The 22,528-nt window shown below is 53.6% G+C and overlaps 2 protein-coding genes across 4 annotated transcripts in view; one reads left to right on the forward strand and one right to left on the reverse strand.

Moving 5' to 3' along the window:
• SEC22A (SEC22 homolog A, vesicle trafficking protein) overlaps positions 1 to 9,736 on the forward strand; it is an 87,991-nt gene extending 78,255 nt beyond the window's left edge. Inside the window, exons 7-8 of one of the 2 annotated variants that reach the window (XM_063704111.1) lie at positions 915 to 1,040; positions 8,837 to 9,736. In XM_063704111.1, the coding sequence (XP_063560181.1) occupies positions 915 to 1,025 (111 nt within the window). In that variant the 3' untranslated portion in view covers positions 1,026 to 1,040; positions 8,837 to 9,736. Of the gene's footprint in view, positions 1 to 914; positions 1,041 to 1,680; positions 2,336 to 8,836 lie in introns of those variants that run through there. The other variant, XM_063704110.1, reaches the window with a different exon arrangement.
• The window catches only part of ADCY5 (adenylate cyclase 5), a 167,040-nt gene continuing 147,183 nt past the window's right edge, over positions 2,672 to 22,528 (reverse strand). Inside the window, exons 15-22 of one of the 2 annotated variants that reach the window (XM_055383817.2) lie at positions 20,494 to 20,669; positions 17,734 to 17,763; positions 17,370 to 17,444; positions 16,474 to 16,606; positions 11,497 to 11,760; positions 10,135 to 10,339; positions 7,070 to 7,194; positions 4,329 to 5,127 (exon numbers count right to left, since the gene is read on the reverse strand). In XM_055383817.2, coding sequence (XP_055239792.1) covers positions 4,999 to 5,127; positions 7,070 to 7,194; positions 10,135 to 10,339; positions 11,497 to 11,760; positions 16,474 to 16,606; positions 17,370 to 17,444; positions 17,734 to 17,763; positions 20,494 to 20,669 — 1,137 coding nt within the window. In that variant the 3' untranslated portion in view covers positions 4,329 to 4,998. Of the gene's footprint in view, positions 5,128 to 7,069; positions 7,195 to 10,134; positions 10,340 to 11,496; positions 11,761 to 16,473; positions 16,607 to 17,369; positions 17,445 to 17,733; positions 17,764 to 20,493; positions 20,670 to 22,528 lie in introns of both variants that reach the window. The other variant, XM_031009482.3, reaches the window with a different exon arrangement.

A 22,528-nucleotide genomic window follows, 5' to 3' on the forward strand; every position in this document is an offset into this window, starting at 1 on the left:
TCTTAATTAGATTGTGTTTATATTTGCACCATACATGTGGTCTGGCACTTGAAGATTGGATAGAGAGTGACACAAATATTTAGACTCAGGGAGTGCCAGTGGAGAGAGAGAGCCTGGAGACCAGCTACTCCAATGCCCTCATTTGCCTTTGCTCATGTCCGTCTCGTCAAGCAGGGACCCTGCAGGTGGGAAAGAAAGATGGCAAGAGGACAGCCAATATCACATTTTCCTTCCCAAGACAGGGATGAAAAGCCACCAAGACGGCTTTTGTGAAAATCTGGAAGGACAAGAAAAGCCCACTTTAGTCATCAGATCTCATTTCATCTATTGTTAACCTTGAGGAGTGGCGAGCCCGCTGTTCCTGCCAAGCTCTTCAATACCCAGCTAGATGGGCACCCTGAACAGAAGTGCTTCTGGACTAGTGCCACAGGGACTGCTCTGAGTACCAGGGTGGCCTTGGGCAAGGCTCTGGTCCTTTCTGGAATGGCTTCCCAGGCCTGAGGAGGCACAGGTGAGAAAATGTGTGTGGAAGCTCTCTACACACCGTGAAGTTCATCCAAATGGAGTGGGATGGTCTCTCTGGTCTGCTATGCCCTCCCCCTCCCCACACCCATAAATAACAGCAGCCCTTCCAACTCTCCTCCTGATCCTGCGCTCGGTGATGGGGGCCTTGCGGTGGGCAGCCAGGGCCAGCATGGCCAAGCCCTGTCAGTCCCTTCCCTCTGAAGGTGAACTGGACAGCGTTTGTTCTCTTAGTGTGTGATTTGGATTTAGACAAATTCAAAAGCTGCTGGATTTCAGAGCGTGTTTGTCACTGCCATCATCGTTCTTTTGTTCAGGCAGCAGTAAGAATCTGCTAAGCACTTGTGAACACTATATACTGAAATGCTTGAAAAGGCTTTCCTGCCCTGCAGGGACCCGGGCTCAGCACCTTTTTCAGACTCCAGGAAGCTCATATCCCGCTGATGAGCAGCTCGTGGCCATTGCAGCACTATGGAAAACCCGCAGCTCCTGGCGTCATTTAACTACATGCCACTCAGGTAATTTTGCTTTTGGAAAAGTTCTGTGAATGTATTTCTAACTTTGAATGTCTTAAGAGTAACGTGGCTAGCTGGTGAATATTTATTTTCAGCCTCTCCAATGCACCAGGATTCACTGTCTTCCCGCTAATTAGCTGCTAACATCACACTACAGTCAAATCATCACCATGTTGGCTGAAGTCTGGTCTTGGTTTTAGTGATGTTTGCTGTCAGTGGGCGTTAAAGTGGTGTTCAAAACTCACCCCACCTATCAAAAGCATCTTTTCAAATCAACTTTTTGCTTATTGGTGTTCTAGATATGAATATGCTTTTGGAAAAAAGTAGACCCTTGTAAGGGAGAAACAAGTAGGTTCTCTGGGACTAGCTCAGTGGGGATGGGGTTGGAAAGGGCTTTTGATGGTTTTGAGTTGCATTTCCTTGGTATCTATACGCGTGGTTTCATGGAGCCTGCCTGAGGGCCTAGTCTCTACTGGCTACAGCAGGGTGGAAGTTCTTCAGGAGCTGAGGTTCCCACGTAGGCCAATTGGCCCCTGAAGTTTGAACATTTTATCATTTGGTCTCCTTTTCTAATGAATGTACTCCAACATGAAAATTTCTCAGACTTAAAGTCTTACCTCAGTAAAATGACATCTTTCTGCAGGCACATTGAAGTCCTTAATGATGTCTACCTTCTTTGGAGCAGGAGGCCACATGACCAGGACTGTCACATCTATGTCCCCACGTGGCTACTGGTCAGTGAAGCTGTGAAATCTTTTTCACTGCTGCCTTTATTTATACCTGTGTTCAACTTAATGTGAGCCACCCCCTCTGAATTTCTTTCCTTAACCCAAATATAACCTGGCATTTGATGGCACAGCAGGCGGAAGTGCTGACAGGGGCCCCTGCCTCCCCTACCACCTCTCCCTTCCTCTCAGCGGGGAGAGGAGTCCTAGGTCTGCATGAGTTTCCTTGCATGGGGTTTGACGGCAGACAGGCCTGCTCTGAAACTCATCTCTGTTCATTACTAGCTGTGTGGCCTTAGGCAAATAACTCAACCTCTCTGTACCTCAGTTCCTTCATCAGTATGATTAAATGAGATAATGTTTGTATGGTGCATATCCCAGTGTGGCACACAGAGAATGCCATCATTATTAGCTATGCAGGTCAAATCAGTTCACTTCTGGCCTGCAGCTTGTCCCCACTCACCTGCCTGGGTCCTTTCCATTATCTGTGTTCCATGCCTGTGTTTTCACCTTCCTTTCCCGTGGCATATAAACATGTTTGGCTCATCCAACATATAAACATATTAGAGCATCCTTCCCTGGACCTGGTCTTTTCTGGTCTGATCCTGGATTTTGTATCCCCTTCACTTCTGGTCCCTACTCAGCTCTTGTTCCTCAGCCTCCTGCTCTGGGTGCACCTGCTCCCCAGCCCCATGCACTGACTCTTGCTACGGTCACCAGTGTTCTCCCACAAGGACCGCAGTCTTCAGCCAACATTATTTCTATAGCAAGGTGCTGTCTGTCCCCCGCTCAGGGGAGTTCTCTGCCCTCTGTGGCTCCCCTCCCCAGCACCCCCAAGGCTGGGTACACTGTTCTTCAACCCAGGGCCAGGCCCCCCCTGGCTCAACCTGCAAATCAGACCAGGACACGTTACCAGTGAAAGTGTTTAATAGTTAAATTATTTAAATAGACTTTTCAATTTCCATGGGAAATCATAATCGTATCTGTTTTTGCAAGAGTAGGAATAAAAAGAGTGCACACCCTTTAGAGGGAACGAAGAGCTAGCACTGCACCTGCACACTGTCACCAGTCACTGCTGGGATGGGAGAGGGGTCCCCATGGGGCCGGGAGGCCATGACCATGGGAGAACATGGGATGAACTCAGCGCACACACTTTACTCAGGTTGGAAGCAGAACGAAAACCCAACACCACTGGCGGGCGATGTGGAGGGGCAGGGAACTTGAGAACAGCAGCTGGAAGAAAGCAGGCCTCCTGCAGCCGACGGCAGGATGGCAATGCAGAACTCAAAGGATGGAGCAGCAGAAGCACGGGACAGACTCAGGCTTGGCAGTTTTGGGTCCACACACTTTGCTTCTCAGAGCTGTGTTCAATTGGTGTGCGGGGAGGGAAGGGTGGTGCTAGAGCCCAGTGAGAGGTGGTACAGGTGGACATCAAAGTCACATTGTGGCAGCTGGCACAAAGCCACTGCCTCATCACCTCCAAGCTCATGTTGGAGGTGAAGATCATTCTAACCTGAGAAGCAATGGAAAGATTTGGGCATGGGCCCTAAGGATTCCACTGAATTCTGTGCTAGAGTATCATTTTCCAAATGCCTTCCTCATAGGTTATAAAAATAGTATTTTTTTCTTGGTATGTTTAACTGCCCCCTCCCAATAAAACAGAATTCCTGCTAGCTTTCCCTGTGGACTCTAAAGCTGGGCTCTACCCATTCCTCTGCCTGGTTTGCCGGTGGAGGTCAAGGCCACTCCCTTTCTGCAAACCTGAAGGCTGCACATTGCATCCCCTAGTCTGAGTGAACAGCTCCAGGAAGAGCCACCTGCACCTTGGCCAACTGAGTAGGCCAGGGAGGCTTGGCTTCCTCGTCCCAGCCTGCAAAGCACCTGGCCTTCTGTAAGCACTCTGGAATCCATGGGAGCTGCCTCTGTAAGCCGCAAACGTCTGAAATCTCAGGGGGTGGAGGGTGGAGGGTGGCGGGCACCACACTGCCTGTTGCAGGATGAGATTGCTTCCCTTGGTTCCAGCTCGGCCTGGGATGGGAAAGCAGCTTTTTGTTTTCTTATTCCATCTGCGTTTTGCTTAGGGGAAGGAGGGTGTGTGCATGTGTGTACATACGTGTGCGTGTGTCAGAGAAAGATGGGGCAATGTGTCCATGCATCCTCCTACTTAATCTGAGCATATGGTACCCCAAAAGCACACATCCACTGCTCTGGTGGTACCTGGGAAAACCCAAAACTGCCAAATCTGAAATGAGGGAAACACATCCTGTGTGAGACCAGTTCCACAGCATGAACACACACACATATACACCAGTACATACACCGACATACACACAGTACAAATGAGCACACACGCCCTGCTGTGCACAGCTGTTTTCTAATATAGAGAATTTACAAAATATAGAATTTGGCATATCTGTGAGATCTCCAAGGCTTTCAATAATACAAAATAAAAAATACAAAAAAGACAAGTGGGGATCCCCGCCCTCCCCCCGAGTGGCATCCTCGTTTGCTTGTGTCTCTCTTACACGCATACAACTAGCATAGTCTAAAGAAGGGCACGGAGAACTTGTTTTGTTTTATTTAATAAATATTTTTCTCAGCATCACCACTCCTTGCTTGGCGTCCTCTTGCCTCCCCCTCGTAATTAGTTCTGTTTCCCTCCTAGGGCACTGTCTGTGTGCCTGGAGGTGTGGGCAGAGGACCACGATGAAGGCCACAGTCCCTCCAAAGCCAGCACTCCTGCGCCAAAGCCCCTGCAGGTGCAGGGTGGTGGCCTGTCTGAAGTTTAAAGGCTCACATAGAAAAGCAGACCCCTGGGGCCCCCTAGGCTCTCCCAGGCCACAGTCGAGCCCGTCTACCCCCAGCTGAGTCGGAGGCCCCTCCCTCAGCCCTGCCCTTGTCTGGGCCATGCCACACACACATTCCCATGGCTCCTTTCCACCTGTGCAGCAGCACCTGTTAGAAAACTCAAGCTTCAGACCCAGTCTAGCAGAGTCTTCTACAGAGGGAAACATCTTTGGTCAGCTGGGTGCTCGCAGGACGCTGGCACCCCGGGGCCTGGGACAGAGGCCGCTGCCCACCAGCAAAGGCAGAAGCTGCTCTGGAGTCCAAGTGGAAAATCTCAGCAGCGCAGCCCTGCGGGCTGGAGCATGGCTTCCCCGCCACCCCCGGCACACACAGAAGCTGCTTCCATGCCTCTGGAGGCCAGGCTGCCTGGCACCATTGGCCAGCAGCTGCTAACTGAGCGGGGGCCCTCCATTGAGGAAGTAGGTCATCATCTCGCCTTTGCCCTTGACCTTGACCACGCCCCGGCACTCCAGCTGGTACGTGTTGGCAGCCAGCACCTGGTACATGTCTGTGGTGACCTGTGGGGGAAAAGGAGGAGAGAGGGCAAGCCACTGATGGCCTTGGCCATGAACTGCTGTGGGGTAGAGCCACCTCTGACTGCCCAGCCCTGTTGCCGCCCCTGACACAGAAGGAGAGGGGCAGCTGCCCCACTGTGGTGCTCTCAGGGACTGACAGCAGCTCACCATGGAAGGGATCCTAAGAAAAGAGCAAGGCCAGCTCTCACCCTCAGCACCTGCTCGTGCCAGGCACTGTGACGGACAGCTTGTGTGTGCTGTTTCAGTGTGGCCTGTGGTCCATGGACTGACTGCCCTGAGTCCAGAATAAGTTCAGGAGTGGACAGTAAGTGCCAGGGAGCTTTCAAAGCCATCTGACCTGGCTGCAGCCCGTCTCCAAGTGTGTCCCCAGTGCATTGTACAAAAGCATCCCTCCGTGACAGATCAGAACGATTAAAAGCTGCTTTTTTCACCACAGGTCATTTGAGAGCCTTTGCTTATCTCACTGCATCTTCCTGTGAGGTGACTACTATTATTACCCTCAGGCTCAGAGCATCTAAGTCACGAGCCTGAGGTTACACAGTGAATAAATGGCAGGGCCTGTGCTTAGGTCCAGGTCTTGTTGCCTGGCTCTGCTTTAGCTTTCGGAACAAAGAAGAGAGCTCACCGATGGCCTCACTAATTTCACTATCCCATTGCTGGGTGAAAGAGAAGAGTGGTGGGGGACAGATGTGGGGAGGGGCAGCATAGCCAGTGGCTCCTGGGATGACCCAAGAGCTGTTTGTGAGCATCGTCAGAGCTCCCCACCCCAGCCACACTGCAAGCCCGCCGGTGAGTGCAAGTGCCAGGGAGCAGGGGGTAGGAGTGCTGGGTGGGCTGCTGAGAGGGGACCCCACTGTGTTACTAGCTGCAGTTCCTGTGTGGTGCAGCCCCACACAAGGTGAGTTGCTGGGTCATTATGGTGGCTGCTGAGAGAGTCCCTTGCGCCTGTCCCTGAATGGGCTGGAAGCCTTGGAAACACACATGCCCCTTCCTCCTATCTCTAGGCCCATTCTGCTGCCCTTCTCTCCTTTGCACAGGGATGGAGGTGAGAAAAGGCGATTAAGGCCAGGCCCCTCGGCCAGCATCCACACCTCAGCCAGGTCAGGCTGAGTGGACCAGGACTCTGCTTGGGGTCAGGCCCTTTATTCAGAGGCCCTGTGGGGGAGAGAAGTTGGGACATTTAAGCAGTATCATCAGTGTTGGCAAAAGGCCTTAAAAGCAGCACAGTTAGCACCTGGAAAAACAGGCCAGGCGAGCTGACCTCCCACAGCCTCACACAGAACTGGGGGTGAGGGCCGTGCAGGAGGACTACTGCCTAGGGCGGTGCCTCTGCCATCAGACTGCAGCAGAGAATCAAGGAAGGCTCAAAAAGCGGCAGCTGAAGAACAGCAGGCCTGGAAACCACAAGCCCAGCTCTCAAAGGAGGGAGCAAGGGGAAAAGGCCTCTGAGCCTGTGGCCAGGGCCCTTGGCTGCTGGGGCTGGGGGAGGTACCATCCCAGGGCCAGCAGCCCCCACTGGCTCTCCTGAGCCAGGCCAGGAGTGCTGCAGGCTCAATGGGTAAGACCTGCTCCCTGCAGACATCTTTGCATCCTCTCTGTGTGCCTGGGCTAGGAGGCACTGGGGCCTGCATGTGCACTCTCAGCTCAGCCTCTACAATCAGATCCACTCCCAGCAGCCCCCAATCCCTTCCATGTCCAGTAGAGGGCTCTGCAGAAGCCTGAAGATCTGTCCAAGGTGCTGAGGGCCTGAAACACAATTGTGTTCTCCAAGCTTCCAAGACATCAGCGTCAACAGCCCCATCACCCTTGAATCTGGCTGCAGACATTCTGACTGGGAACTGTAGGTGGCCTGCCCTGAAGACCTCTCGGTGTCAGACACAGGCCCTCCCATGGGGTGAGGGGTGGTGGATGCTCCTGCACTCACCTGGATGCGGTCGGGTACACCGGTGCTGTCCATGCGGCTGGCCACGTTCACGGTATTGCCCCAGATGTCGTACTGAGGCTTTCGTGCCCCTATCACCCCGGCCACCACGGGGCCGATGTTGAGCCCTGCAGGGGACAGGAATCAGCCACAGTCATCACATCTCTGGCTTGACCTTGCCACCATCTGTCTCCCCACATGCCGCAGGTCCTTCTGACTCCCAACCTGAGACACCCGTGGGCCTCCAGGCCCAAGGCTGTGCTAAACCCTGCAGCCTCCCGCTACCCTGCTCCTATCAAATGCCTGTGAATGCAAGACACAAGGAGCCTGCACCTGTGTCCTCGACACCCCTCACCAGGAGTGCCCTCTTCAAGGTCTCTAGTGACCTCCTGTGCAATGCAGTTGCCTTTCCCTAATCCTCCTCCTCTTGGAGCCATTTAGGCGCAACCTATCAGACTGGCTGTGTCTCTCTTCCTCATTCTTCTGTTTCTTTCCTCGCCATTCTCACTCTTAGATCCTGCCCAACTCATCGCCCTGTGCCAGTCTCCTCTCTCCAAGTCCTCCTGCTCCCCCGCCTCTGAGCTGCGGCAGGCACACTGCAGCACCAAGCTCTGGCCACCACTTCGGCTCTCCTCTGCCCACTTTCCCAGTCCCACCCAAGGCAACGCTGAGCATCACTGCCTCTGAGCCTTCGCTGAGCTGCTTCTCCCTCCTGAAGCGTTCTCTCTCCTCCTCCCCAGGCTAAATCCTGCCCCCATGTATCTGGCTCAACTGATGTTCTCTAGACATTTCCTGTCCTGTCTCCAGGCACGGGGCATCCCCTCCTGTGTAACCTGCCGGTCTCATACTGTCCTCATTAGGCCTCACTGTTGCCTGTTTCTTGTGTGTGAAGGGCAGGACTGAAAACAGAAGCTCCAAACTAGGCCCCTGGTGACCCTCACTTGGTCAGCAATGCCATCAGTCCTCAGAACTTCCTTCCACGACCCTCCTCATCAGTCCTTCCAAGCCGCAGGCAGCTTTATACCCCATGTGCCATCACCAGGCTGGACTGTCCACCTTGCTGACCAGACTGAGCCCTGATGGCTTCTATTTCCCAAAGCCATGCCACCCAGGGAAGACAAGCCTGAGTCTGTAGGAGGGGAGCTGCCACACAGGCTCCCAGCTGCCTGCCCGGCTCCTTATCTACCTCTTGGCAGATTCTACACTCAGTCCCCAGGCCTGATCCAATCAAGGAGTTGAGGCTTTTCAAAAACACACACTGGAGAAAAATGCAAACCAAAGCAGGTGGATGAGATGGGGTGAAAGGAAAACAAGAATGGCAATGTTACACAAGACCAAGAGTGCGTGACGTTAATGCAAAAATGGAGGCTGCACATCACTTAAAGCAGACTCCCAGCTGGCTGTGCTCGGGGCCTCCAGCAGCCAGTGCAGGATGCAAACCTGGCCAAGCCCACAAAGCACTGTGCCTATGGGATAAAGCAAGCCAGCTGGCCCAGGGAAAGCCCGATTCCTGACACTCAGGCTGCAACAAAATGTCTCCCAAGGACACGAATGATCACAATACTGGTTTTTAGTCATCCAATATTTCGGTATAATGTGTTAATTTTGAGAACTGAAATGCCGGTACTTCTGTGGGTGATAATTGCAATTTTTAAAAATTTGAAATCTGAATCATTGATGGCTTGAAACATACCCAGGGAGTTGATAATGCATTAAATGGCTAATAGAACAAAGGCCTGCTCTTTCAGAAAGCATTCTTTACCTCCACAGACCTCGGGAGGAGCAACACTCCACCAAGTCAGCTTTCTATTGCAAAACTAACTTGTGCTCCGTCAGACTGTACACCCTCGGTAAGATCTATTCTAAGGACAAACAAACTGCAGAAATACTTTGGGCTTTGTGGAACGAGTTCAGAGCTGGCATTCCACAGTTATTTTATGGACACAGTAGGGTGGAACACATGGGGAAGTGTGTACCTGGGTTTTCATTTTACCATTCGACTCTTCTGTAGAGTTGAAACTTGTCAAAATAAAAGGTTGGGGGTAATGAAACAAAACTGACTTTACAAAAAGAAAAAATACATATGTTTTTGGTTCAAAGACTTTCTGAGCAAGAATATGGTCATGACTATTTTGAAACTGATCCAGGACCTCTGCCGGACACCACAGAGGTATCGGCACAGCCCCTCCAGAGCCATCCAACCAAGGCAAGGCATGTGACAAAGAAGGAGTCCAGGGAAGATCCAGGGCTTTGACCTGTCACAACCTCCTCACCATTTCTTTCCCCAGTTTGGATGAGCAGCCACTGGAAGATTTTGCTCACCACCTCAACTCAACAATAACCCCACTGACCCATTTCATAACTTGTATAAAAAAAGTAAAAAGTAACTCTTTTTAAGAAGTCAGAATATAATCATTTCACAGTCACTATCACATGATTCTTTAAATGTTTAGTTTTTTAAACTATTTCACTTTGTTTTGCTAACGATTTTGCAGATTACATGTTTAATGTTGTTCTAAATTTGCAAATTTAATGACTGGTAACATGTTTATACATTTTGTATTTAAAATGTATCAAGTATTTGATTTTACTGTTTTCCATTTTTACTGAATGAATGTGGAATACTTTTAAATAAAACAACGCTGTTAGGTCAGTATTACTCGAAACAAATGGGACTGCCATCTGCTGTGCTGCAACCACCAGAAGGCCCCATGCCCTTGGCACAGAGCATCCCCCACAAAGCCCTTCGAGCCGGCACAGCCTGGGTCCCACCAGGCCGGCCCTGCATCTGAGTGAGGTGGGAACTCACCAAGGGGTGTCCTACCCATGTGGCCCTTATGTCAAAAGGCAGCAGAGGCATCGCCAGGCTCTGGGCAGATTCCGCTGTGAGTGACCCATGCCTGCCCCCATCTACTAAGAGCAGGGAACACACCACATCAGCCTCTGCTGCCGCCTGGTCTTCTACCTTGGGACCACAATGGCGGATGCGGGATGGGGTATGGGGGAGCCCCTGCCAGCCCTCTGCCTGACTGCACCCTGGGCTCAGCACTCCCTGGGGCCCCACTCACCGATCTTCATCTGGAAGTTGTTGAAGGAGTGCTCATTGATGTACTTCATCTGGTCCATCAGCTTCATGGCAAAGTCGGCCAGTGCCTTGATGTGGGTCTTGCCCACCTTGTCGTAGGTAGAGTCGTTGAGGCCGGAGGCAGCCATGTAGGTGCTGCCGATGGTCTTGATCTTCTCCAGCTGCCGGAACCGATCCTCGCTGATGATCTGGATGAAGGAGGCCAAACCTGGGTCACCCCAAGCCTGGGACACCGAGGGCCACAGGGAGGGACAGAGGATGTCCAGGGAAGTGCAGCAGCATGGCCCTTCATGTGTCCACTCTTCACACAGTGGGGCCTGTCTCCATCCTCATCAGTGTGATGCCCGCAACGCTCCTGACACAGCCAGGCCCCTCCACACTCACTCACCCGCTGGACAGTGCCTGTGGGCTACCTACCCACCCTCACACCAAGAGCCCTGAAGACAAGGTCACTAGTCACCTCTGGGTCTCTTGTCTCCCCTTCAACAAGCTCACACCTCCATCCCACCCAGGGAAACCTCCATTTGTCCAGCAGGACACTCTTTCCCTACCCCCTGGCCCCGGCCCTCCTGGAAGCCTTCCCACACTCAATTCAGCCAACTCCCATCACTCCACTGCCCCGGGAGTCTTGCAGGCCATTCCTGACACTGCCTGGCCCAGCTCCATCATCCTGCTTCTCCCTGTGCCCCATGCCCAGGCCCTGCGTGCCCGCTGGGGTGGCCCCTCTCACGCCCATGACTCAGGAGCTCCCAGGGTCAAGACTGCCCTACAGGGCTCTGCATCCCCAGTGCCTCCACACGCCAGGTGCTCAACTGGGGTATGAGAAGGAAATGAAGGAATGCTTCAATTCGGCCTCTGCTACTCAGGGCCTCACATCTTTGTCCTGCCTCCTCCCTTAGCCTGAGGACTCCTCCTTCCTTTGGTTCTCTCAAAGCCCTGGGCACAGACACTGGGTTGTCCCAGGCCCTGGGACCCCATGCACCCTAGATGGCATGAGAGGAATGGTGGTCAGCGAGCCAGTCAGGGAGCTGCCAAAGGCTAAGTTCAAACAGTGTGGGCTGAAACCCCAGCTCTGCCACTTACTGGCAGTGACCTCAGGCCAGACACTTGAGTTCTGTGGGCCTCAGTTTCCTCATCTGTCACATGATGATGAGAGAGGCCATGTGTGCAAGGTGCCCATTGCAGCACCTGGGGACACGGTCAGGTTCCCGCCGGCAGAGCTCCCATCATCACTGCTTATGTCACAATGGTAGAAGGGGGCGCCAAGTCTCTTCACATCCCTCCCATACCAGGGACTTGTAGGCCCCTCCCAGGAACACAGCCTGACCCAGGCCCCACTGTGCACCTCATCAAAGTCAGCGATGATCTCATTGAGTAGCCGCAGGCACTCGACACCTTCGTTGTTGGCCTCCAGCTCAACGTAGAACTCGGAGAAGTTGGCGATGGAGGCGAACATGACAGCCACACACTCACAGGACTGATAGTAGAGCTCATCATTGCGCCGCTCGCGGGCCAGGAAGTGAGCGGCCACGTCCTTGGGCAGGATGTTGTGCAGCAGCCGCCGGTTGTAGGCCTGCAGCTCCTCCATCTCCTCCTTCTCCTCTGTGGCCTGGGAGAAAAAGACTGCAAGTCACCCAGATGCCAATGCAAGCCCAGATGTCGGCCCCTCCACCTCCTCCTCTCCGTGGCCTGCAGAAAAAGCACCAGTCACGCAAATGCCAACTTGTGCCCAGGATGTTGGCAAGTACCACTGTCTCTCCTCCTCTCTCTGCTGTTTCTACTTCCAGGTTTTCTCCAAAGAGCAGGACTTTGACAATCAGAAAAGACATTTCTGAGCCTCGAACTCTCTCTGCCAGCCTCTCTGGGGGTGCTGAGCCTGCAGCAGGGAGCCCCGAGCAGGAACAAGCCTGGAGGTGAGGCTGCAAGGATCCTGTCTGCCAAAGGCCAGAACCAGGCTGGAAGGGAAAAGGATCCAAAACACAGCCCACACAGCCCTCCAGCTCCCCGGTGCTCCTCCACTGTTCATTGTCCTCTTAATATCAGGAAATGGAATCAAAAGCCAGAGTTACCTTAATTGACGGACCTGTGGGGGAAAACAGCCCAAAGCCCTGCCCAGTCTGTCTCCCAGGAGGGCAGACTTGCCCCAGAGCCAGATGCAGCCAGGAGGAGCAAGTGCCAGGAGGGACCCCCTGGGATGAGGATGGAACATCACCAGTGACTTTGGTTTTCCCCCAGTTTGGGTCCTGGGTCTATGGGATTTTTTGGTCACCCACCCTCCAGGTTAAAGGACAGTGCAGATCCCTCGGGTCAAGAGGCCAGTAGTGCCCTACAAGGGCCTGAAGGGAAGAGGTGTCACACACCGAGGTGTGGCAAGGAACCATCTGACAAGAGTGTTCATGAGAAAAATCTGGCTGGCCCACTTGGGCTCTTCCTAACTAAATGAAGACACTTTTCTGCTCGGCTGCAAGTAGAATCTCCAACAGGACCAGGACTGACTCTCAGGGCCCTGGCTGTCCCTGTGGTGGTGGATGTCCATGGGGAAAGAGCTGGTGCTCCTTTCCAAGGCTTCAGGACCTGGGTCCAGCAGGGAGGAAGAGCTCCCAGGGCAGAAGATCCAGGACCCCTAGGCTCAACGGCCAGCCCTGCCCCTAAGGTAAGTGGGCTCCTGACTGTGCTGCCCATGGCCTAGTGGCCTCCTGGAGTCCCTGGGAATGTGGCTGTGAGGACTGGGATCATCCCGAGGGCTCCTGGATGCTAAAGGGCCCCGCCTTCCACCACCACCCACAGAGGCACGGGGAGCCAGCTGGTCTGTGCTGTCTTCTTGACCAGCCTTCCTGCCCAGATGACCTAAGCTCCTGGGAGGCAGTACCCTTTACCCATGTCCCTCCCCATGAATAAGGCTACCTGTGTCTGGCTCTGGAACAGCTATGCCCACGGGAGAAGGCTGGGGGTGGGGGGTGGGGGGCATCCCTGTGCTTCTTCTCACAGGCTGTCCCATGGAGGAGCCCTGCAGTCAGTTATTTGCCTCTGAAAATGCACCAGACTAGACAGTCCTGCTCCTACCTCTGCTGAGACACATGCCTGGGGGCCCACGGATGCCAGAAGCACTACAGCTCCTTTGATGCACCCTGCAGGTGGCAGACAGCATCAGCCCAAAGTGTCAGACAGAATGGAGGTGGAAGCTAGGGGCAGGGCCGCTAGAGCAGGCTACAGCTAGGGGCAGAGCCAATCCCCAGGGCCAGGCCAGCTGCTATGGCCACCTCTGCAAACTCCACCCCAGCACAGGTGGGCGCCTGACAATGCAGCCAACTACTTCTGGGGCTGCGCCCCGGCAGGGCAGGAAGGTTTGGGGTGCTACAGCCTCTTGGTGGCCCCACTAAGGTCAATGCTGGAGGAAGGGACAAGAGCAGGCTCTCCTGAGAACTCAGACCCTGCAGTTAGGCTAGGAGGGGGCCAGGCAGGCGCCAGGCGGGTCAGAGTGTGTTCCTTGTGCAGGTGCTTGAAGAATGCTGAGGAGTCCGCCTACCAGCCAACTGTACAGGGGCTGCTAAGCCAGCCTGGGGGTGGGGCAGAGACTATCACTTGCCCATCCCAAGGGCCTGCTTTCTGGTGTTTCTTTATTGGTATTTATGTGATGATGGCTCCCTCTCCCAAAATCCCAGGGGAAGGATGGGAAAATGAGGGACCTGCTGGAAAACTTGAGGGAGAGAAGTTGCCACAGGCTGGCAGGTAGACACAGGCTCACTCACACATTCCTACACACACGCACATGCACACACACACTCTTGTGCATGTGTGTGCACACAGGTGAGGAGGGGGCGGGGGGGGTCACCACTGAGCAAATAAACACATACATGAAAGATAATGGGAGGTGAGTTTCTCATTGCCAGAGATGACATTGCAAGCACGGAACAGGGAAGGCTGGGAAGAAGCCCGAGGTATTGGATTAAAATGGGAGGTAGTGGTATGAACTCAGGATTATTAAAAACAGATCTATACAGATGGATACTGAAGTAGTACAGATACATGTGTACACACATTTCCACGTATGTTTCCACACCTACAAGCAGCGAGCACACCAAACGCTCAGACCTTGGTTTCTAAACACCACTCTCTACTACTAAGAATGAGGGAGGGCTCTTTGAAGAAATCACAGATTCCTGGGCTGGAGCAGGGAAAGCACAAGATTAGCCTGAGATCGCGTGTGCTGGAAAGTCAGAAAAAGCTCAAAGAGTGATGGAGACCTGTCAAATAACAGACACCAACTTGAAATGCACATGGTCCAAACCTAGGACAATTGAGCATTAAAATACATAGTGAGGGTTGCAGACGATAACCCACTGGATTACATGGGAATCTGCGAGTCCAGGCTGAGGTAGAGAAGTGAATAAATAAGCAAATCAATGGACGAGGAGGGACAGCTCTTCTGTGCAGTAGAATGCCAACCAGCAAGTCCAGAAGGAATGGCGGACACTGGGCATTGCTATCGGGCATTTCCACAGCAGGTACTGAGACAAGCAGGAGCCACAAATGGATGCAAAGGCTGCTGGGCAGAGATTTGCTGAGGATCAGAAAATTAGTAGAATATCAGACTCTCTTTCCATAAAGTGCTAGTCAAATACAAAGGGGGAAAAGGCGACTTGACAGTGGAGAAATTTGGCAGATGCTGGTTGAGCAGGCCATCAGGGCTGACATCACAGGTGGTGGGATGGGTCAACACGGTGGAGTCTCTCAGTGCGAAGCACCAAGGGATGCCCGGCTCCATTTCTGTGTGCTTCCTCCAGGAAGGCTCAGCCTGAGTCTGGACATGGGTCTGAAGGTCCCAGAGTAACAAGTTCTTTAAGATTGGCAAGGACCATGAGATGAGGAGAGACTGAGGATCTACTGCAGACTGGGAACAGCTCGATGCAGAGGACCCGTGCACAGGATCCTGGACCAGCATCGGGACAGTCGGCAACACTGAGCGGGGCCTGCCGCACCCCTGCTGATCGCCGATGGGGAGGGTGCGCAGGGATGACGCAGGGAGTGACCTTGTTTTTGCAAGGTAGACATGGGAGTATTTAGGGGTGATGGGGCATCATGTCAGAAAATACATATGGCGGTGGGTGATAGAGCAAATGCAGAAAAATGAGAGCCTCCTGAAAATGTTCCCAAAGAATAGGGGATTGAGGGAGAAGGCAGAGGCCTGACAAGGGGCAGGCTCACACAGGATCTTCCCCAGGGTGCCCCAGCCCAGGGCTTCACAAGGGGCATTCTGCACAGAACCCTTCTGGGATTCTCCCTGGTTTCCCCAAACTCAGGGGACCCCTCAACTGCAGACCTCCATGCTCAATTCCAGCCAGAACCCATGCAAAATACTCAGCAGAAGGGACAACCATTTGCCCCCATCCTCACTCAGCATCCAGTGAAAAGCAGGGCCTCCTGCTCCCTCCCAAAGACTTCCATCCTGATGCCTCTAAGAAGTCTGGGATGGAGGAGGTCAAAGCGAGCTGTAGGTGAGCTGAAGTGGTCTAGAGATAGGGGACGGGCCAGGAGAGTCAGAGGCCGGGCCAAGCTAAGCTCTGCACAGGGCTGGGCTGGAAAAAAAGGTGTGAGGCAGCCCACAGGAAGACAGGGCTTTCTTCTGCTGAGTGCTCTTGGGCACTCCCTCCTGGCCCTTCCAAGATGCTCCAGCAGGTAACCTGGCCCACAGGCACCCCTTCCTCCAGGGAGACACAAGGCACAAGGCACAGGGCACGCAGCCTGGAGAGCCAAGTGCTGGCTGGAATGCATGCATCATGGTCAACAATCTTTGCTCCTTCAGTCCATCCCCTCTGGAGAAGTCTTCAACCCAGCTCTGGCTAGGTCAAGCCCTGCTCAGAAACCTTTGGTGCCAGTTCCCTACCCTGGCCAGGTTCCTCCCCTATTCCTCCACTCACCTCTTGCCACTCTTCCTTCCCCCGTCCCAGACGCCTTGCTGCCCCCACCACAAAGGACCTGCCCGCACCTCCCCTCTGTCCCTGCCTGGCAACACACACAGTAAGTGCCCAGCCAGTATTTGCTGACTTCAAAGCATGCCTCCTGGACCCGTCAGAGTCCCAGCACTGTCAGCATGGGTTTGTCTGCATGGAGTAAGTCCCAAGGTTTGCCTCTTGGCTCCAGAGAGCAGGGAGCAGACCCACGGGGACACAGGGCACCAAGTGGCTTCGATGGGGCCTGAGCAGGACAGCTTGACAGTGTAAGACGAAGGCCCGGCTTGGCCTGGCCCAGCAGACGAGCCTGTTGTCTCCGCCACCTGCTCCCAAATGCCTCCCTCCCCAGGTCCAGCCCCAGGGCCACCCACCTGCAGTTTCCAGAGGAAGTCGAGGCGGGCAGTGGACTCCACCTGCTGGGCGTGCAGGTACAGGGCCAGCACAAAGACTGAGATGATGATGGGCGTCACCACCTTCAATGCCACCTTGGTTGCGTGCTCAGGGCTGTGGGGAGGTGGTGGACAGGCCTGAGACCGCCGTGGCTCCTCACAGCGGGCTCTGAGGACCCCACCCCCACCCACTGCTGGCCCTGTTTTCTTCCTCCCACTATACCTTCCCCTCTTCCTTATCCCCCTGCTCAAACTTTGCCACACGCGTGCCTCCTCCAGAAAGCCTTCCTGGCTGGCAGCCCCATCTCAGACCCTGCTTGCACCTGCAGCTCAGGCAGCCATTACTCCTCTCCTGACGCCTTACAACCCCCCGTCACTCGGGAGCTCCCCTCTGGTCAGATCAGGGGATGAACTTAGCTTTCTAAAAGGCAGCATGTACATCCAGATCCTTCTCTGGACAAGACAGGGTCAGTGGGTGCAGTAAAAGGGCACCACGCAGGCCATGCTGACCCTGTCTCTGGACAACCTTGGGCAAGTGTCTTAATCTCTCTGAACTTTAGTTTGCTTATCTGTACAACAGGATAACAATAGCCACATTTCAAGATGGTAGTAAGGGTTAAAGAGATATTATAAACAAAACGCTTAGCACAGCATCTGACAGACAGTAGGCGCTGCAATCTAGTAGCATTATTGTCTAATTCTGTTTTTGTTACTAACAGATACTCTTAACAAAAGCAGCCATTCCAAATCCTACGTCTTGTGCCCGCCAAGAGCTCAACCCCTGGAAGGCTGCACAGAGGCTCCAGTGACCCCCCGCCCCTTGCCCAGGCAGCAGCCCTCAATGCAGGGACGGGTCCCACAAGCACTGCAGCCCTCGCCTTTGTTCCTCGACTCCAGAGGGAAAGTAGGTACCAGCTTCCATTCTCCTGTGTCTGAGGTTCTCACACAGGCTCCTGGGGAAGAGCTTGAGGCTAAGTGCTTTAACATGGGATGATCTGAAGCCGGTGATCCCAACCACAGAGACTACAGATCACCTGGGCAGGGATCATGAAAGTGACCAGGGCCTCTGCCTCCTGAGGACGCCTTGCTATCCCAGGAGGAACCAGCCTCCCTGTCCTGTTGGCCTTCTCCTTCACTACCCACCTTGCCACCAAGGCCCCTCCCACCTGGGCACCAGCTGCCTTCCCTGTCTGCTCTGTGCTGAGGGCAGGGAGCGACCCTATCCGAGGAGCATCAACTCACCACTGGGAGGTCCCGTTGTTGAAGAAGTCTCTGTGAAGAGAGTTGGGGAAGACTGGTCAGGGCCACCCTTCTGCATAAGGCGACCTCCACTCCTGCTCAGCCCCCACGCCCTGCTCTGCTGTCCCCACCACTGCTGCTCCTTGGCTCCCCAGCCCCATTCACCCTCCATATCCAACGACATTTTCAGGGTGGGAGGTGGCAGAAAGCCCAGCCCCAACTAGCATTGGATACTCATGACCACAAACCACCCAGCTCTTACCTGAAACCCTGCCTTCCCAGACCCCAGCATATCTACCTGGGTGGAGGCTTGCCCGCCTCTCCCCCTCCCAGGCCTTTGCTGCCATCCAGAGGGCGTGGAGGAGAGATCCCACAGCTGCGCTGCTTGGTGTGGCAGCCGCTGGCCACGTGCAGCTACTGAGCCTTAACATGGGGCTGGTGCAAGCTAAAATGTGCTGTATGTGTAAAACATACACCAGGTTTTGAATAATTAGTGTAAAAAAAGGTAAAATATTTCATTAAGAATTTTATATTGATTATATCTTAAAATGATATTTTGGCTATATAGTACTTGTTAAATAAAAGTCAAATTATACTTTTTGCCTTTTTAATATGGCTATAAGAAAATTTTAAATTACATAAGTGGCTTTTTATTTTTTTATTTTTTTGAGACAACGTCTTGCTCTATCTTCCAGGCTGCAGTGCAGTGGTGCAATCTCGGCTCACTGTAACCTCCACCTCCTGGGTTCAAGCTATTCTTGTACCTCAGCCTCCCAAGTAGCTGGGATTACAGGTGCATGCCACCACGCCTGGCTAATTTTTATATTTTTAATAGACGTGGGATTTTGTTGGCCAGGCTGGACTCAAGTGATCCACCCACCTCAGCCTCCCAAAGTGCTGGGATTACAGGTGTGAGCTACAGCACCCGGCCCACTTTTTATCTATTGGACAAGGTTGCCCTAGAGCCAAACCATGGTCTCCCAATCCAGAAATAACCTTCACTGTCTGTTGCCAACTTCAGCGCCTGAAGAGGAGATGCTGAGGATGGGAAGGAGCAGTAAGAGGAGGGCAACATTCCCTGCTCCAGCCCTGAACCAAGAGTAGAAAGTTCCTGGACCTCCTGTTCCTCCTCAAAGGACTGCAGCCTGTCCCATGCTCCACTGTCCCATGTCTTTGTGGTCATCTGCCCATAGCCCCCACACAACCACCAAGAAGTTCCTCCTTGAATATGACTTAAACCCTTCATTACACCTCCACTTTCTCAGGCGACACCACCTTCCCAAGAGAGGAACATTCCTGAGAGTTTTCTATTTATCCACACTGTACCTCCACTGCCTAGCTCAGTGGCTGGCACATAGCAGGCCCTTCGTATTTTTGAATGAATGAATGGGTGAACAAATGGATGGATGGATGAATTGCTTCCTCTCACTCAAAGAAGGTACAGTTTGCTGCATTTTCTCAGGGGACACAAAACTGTCACTTTTTTTTTTTGCACTTCTTGGTGTGTATCGGGAGTGGTGATGCGTAGAAAAGCATATTATGAATCAGGCACTTTCAATACATCTTACTACTATGGGCGTTGATAATCTACAGTTCATATCTGCCAGGCTTCCAAATTAACCTGCTTCAGGGAGGTCTTGTGATTTACGGCAACATCCTGCCCGAGTGAAGAATCTTATCTGAGCTCCTCAAATTGCTGATGTACTGATTAATGCATAATCTATTGACATGAAAAAATGCTGATTCATTTCTGAATCATGAAGTTGTACTGATTGCTGGCATGTAGACATTTTAGTCTGTATGTTGCAATCTGTAGCCAATGATTGTAACCCTCCAATGACAAAGGACAACTCTGATCTGAGGAGTCCCCTTCCCTTCTACTTTCTTATGAAAGCATTCCCACTTGTAACAGCTTCTGGAACATGCCCAACTTGGTGTGTGTGTCTTCCTGGCTGATCCTCACATCCGGCTTCCAACAAAACTTGATCAAATTATTTCTGCCTCAATCACCTTAGTTTGGGTTGACAATATTCCCATTTTACAAAGAAAAAATTATGAGGTTCAGAGGAATAATCAATGTGTCTGAGGCTGAGATTCTAACCCAATTTCACCCGAAGCCTAAGGTCTTTCCCCTCATGGAGCCACCTCCCTTGGAAATCTTACATCTGTCACTACATGACCATGCTGACTATGGGACCAGACAGCCATAGGCCCCACCTTCACACCCACCACCTCTAGGATGTGGGACCTAACCTCTGCCACCACAGCCAGGAGCCTTTGAGTAGTGCACAGATGCCCAGCCTTATGTGGTGGGCCTGCCTACTTGGCTGGGTTGCTGCAGGAGGAAGAGGAACAGCGGATATCCAGGCACCTGCCTCGAGGTGGGACACAGACCCTGTGAACAACAAAGCTTGTCCCTCTGCTCCCACACTCCTTACTGCCCGGCTCTGCTGGACCGTGACTCCTCTGAGCCTGGGGCAGCTGGACTGAGGTGAAAGCAGCCCACTGGAGGCTGCCCTGGCAAGGGGGGAGCAAACCAGAGAAAGAAACACAGTGGGGCCTGGTGACCTGAGGCCACTCCAACTACTGGGAATGGGAAGGAAGGAAAGAAACAAGGCCATTTTCCCAGATGTCAGGGCTGGGGAGGAACAAGATACTCTCCTCGCAAGTTCCCTGTGGTGCCAGAACCCTAAACCTCCTGCTCTTGCCACCTCCCTGCAATGTCTCATGCCCAGTGGGGAGCGTGAGGGAGGTGCCCCGTACATGGCATTGGCGGTGACCAGCAGGTCGGCGTTGTCGAAGAGCGTGACACCTGGCACCTCCACGATGAGCACGTAGATGAGCTCGATGGCCAGCATGAGCACCAGCTTCCCGATGCAGCTGATCTGCAGGAACACGGAGCAGGCCAGCAGGCTGAGCAGCACGCTGTAGGTGAAGTACTGCGGGCAGAGGGCAGCAGCATCAGCTCCCCAGGCCCTGCCCGACCCCTGGCCCCGGGCCCTGGCCCCATGCATCCTCCAGTCTGAGCTGGCTCAAGTGAGGCCTGGGCTGGGCATGTTTCTGCTGATGTAAATTTCCCAACAGGTGTGATGTAAAGTGAAGGGCCCTGGTTAGGAACCAGGAGATGGGCTCCAGCTGGAGTCTGGCCATTGCCTGCAGGATAGCCCCACGTTACAGCTGCGCTGCAGGCCCAGGCTGCCCTGGGTTTCAGGCCTGATCCACGCTGGGCTTTGTGTGCCTCGGGCTGCGTGCTCAGCCCCTCTGAGCCTCAGTGTCCCCTCTGCAAGGCTTCCTATCTCATGGCTCGCTGTGATGAACACACGGAAGGAAGCCCTCGCTGCAGTGTCCGGCACCCTCAATAACCGTGGGGAGCCCCTAATCTGCAGCTCTGAACTCCAAAGCTCCAAAAGCTGAATGTGTTTTCATGACTCCTGTAGGGGGCCAGGCCTGAACGGAGCTGCTCTGGTGGCAAAAGCTGACCTCGCTTCTGGGACGCTAGTTATCATCTTTATCCTGTCCCCTGTGACATGCACACATGCTACTACTGTGGAAATATGACCATTTCATGATCAGACCCCACTGGGGGTGGGAGGCAACCTTTTAAAATCTGAAAAATTCTGAAGACCAAAATATATGGGGCTCCAAAGGTTTCAGAGGAGGGATCGTGCCCTGTGCTGTTCCCTCTGGGGAAGCCCCTTCTGGTCTCTGAGCCTCCGTTTCCTTCTTAGACAAGTGACCGGCTAAACCAGGTAATCTCGGAGGTCCCCCCATCTGCTGCTGTCCCTTGATGCTAACCCTAAGCACCGCCAGCATCAATTATTATGATTATTATTATTACTATTTTAATTTAGCACCATTGTTTCTGAGTCAGGCTTCCAGATGTTTACTCTTCACACACGGCTTCTGCCCTGGGCTAGGGCAGCCCCTAGGGCGGACCCTCAGCCTCCTCAGGCCTTCTGGAGCCAAGGAAGGACTGCCAAGGGCCCCTGGGTGATTGGATTGTGGGGGGAAGCCTCACATCACCACTGGGAACAGGAGCAGAAGAGGGAATGAGGAGGGCATGCCCAGATGAATCAGCTCAGAGCCCCAGAGCCCCAGTCTTTGGGAGGAGGGATGGGAGCTCCAAGAGCCAGCCTGGATTCCCATTCAGACCTTGGCCCAGATAACCAGGAGGCCAACACTGGATGCTGGGGACCCCCCAGGGTCTGGTCTGTGAGGAGTTGCTGAATCAGGAGCAACCTTTGAGGGAGGTGGTCAGCTGGTGGGGGCTGAAGGCTGGCACCAAGCCTCTCCCACAAATGAGGAGCCAGGACCCGCCCACTGCCACCCTCTCCCCCCAGGCCTTAGCCTCACCAGGGGAGCCACCACACCAAGGGGCAAGTACGAGACTGAAAATAGCCTCTGCTCCTCATAAACAGCCCTCAGAAAGCTGAAGAGCTCCTGTGGGCTCTCAGCCAGATATGACAGGCAGCAGAGGCTAGGGAGGCTGGGGAGGGGAGGCTAGGAAGGGGAGGCTGGGTGCAGCATGGCTGCCTGGAGGAGACAGAGAGCTTGCCACCAGCCCAGGGGTGGGGCAGAGCGGGGGTGGGGCTGCACCTGCCTAGGTGACCTGGGGCCAAGCCCTGCTCCTCCCTGGGCCTTCCCTGCCCTGTCTGTACGTCTGAGAGCCAGATCCCAGGCTGGGTGGGAGGCCCACACTGACAGCCCACAGCACCCCTCAGCTGCAGTCACAGGCCCTTTGGGAGTTGGATGAAAACATGGACCTTCTCCCCAGAAAAAGGCACACTGCCCCCATCTT

This window comes from Gorilla gorilla, chromosome 2, assembly GCF_029281585.2.
Source record: "Gorilla gorilla gorilla isolate KB3781 chromosome 2, NHGRI_mGorGor1-v2.1_pri, whole genome shotgun sequence".
NCBI lineage: Eukaryota > Metazoa > Chordata > Mammalia > Primates > Hominidae > Gorilla > Gorilla gorilla.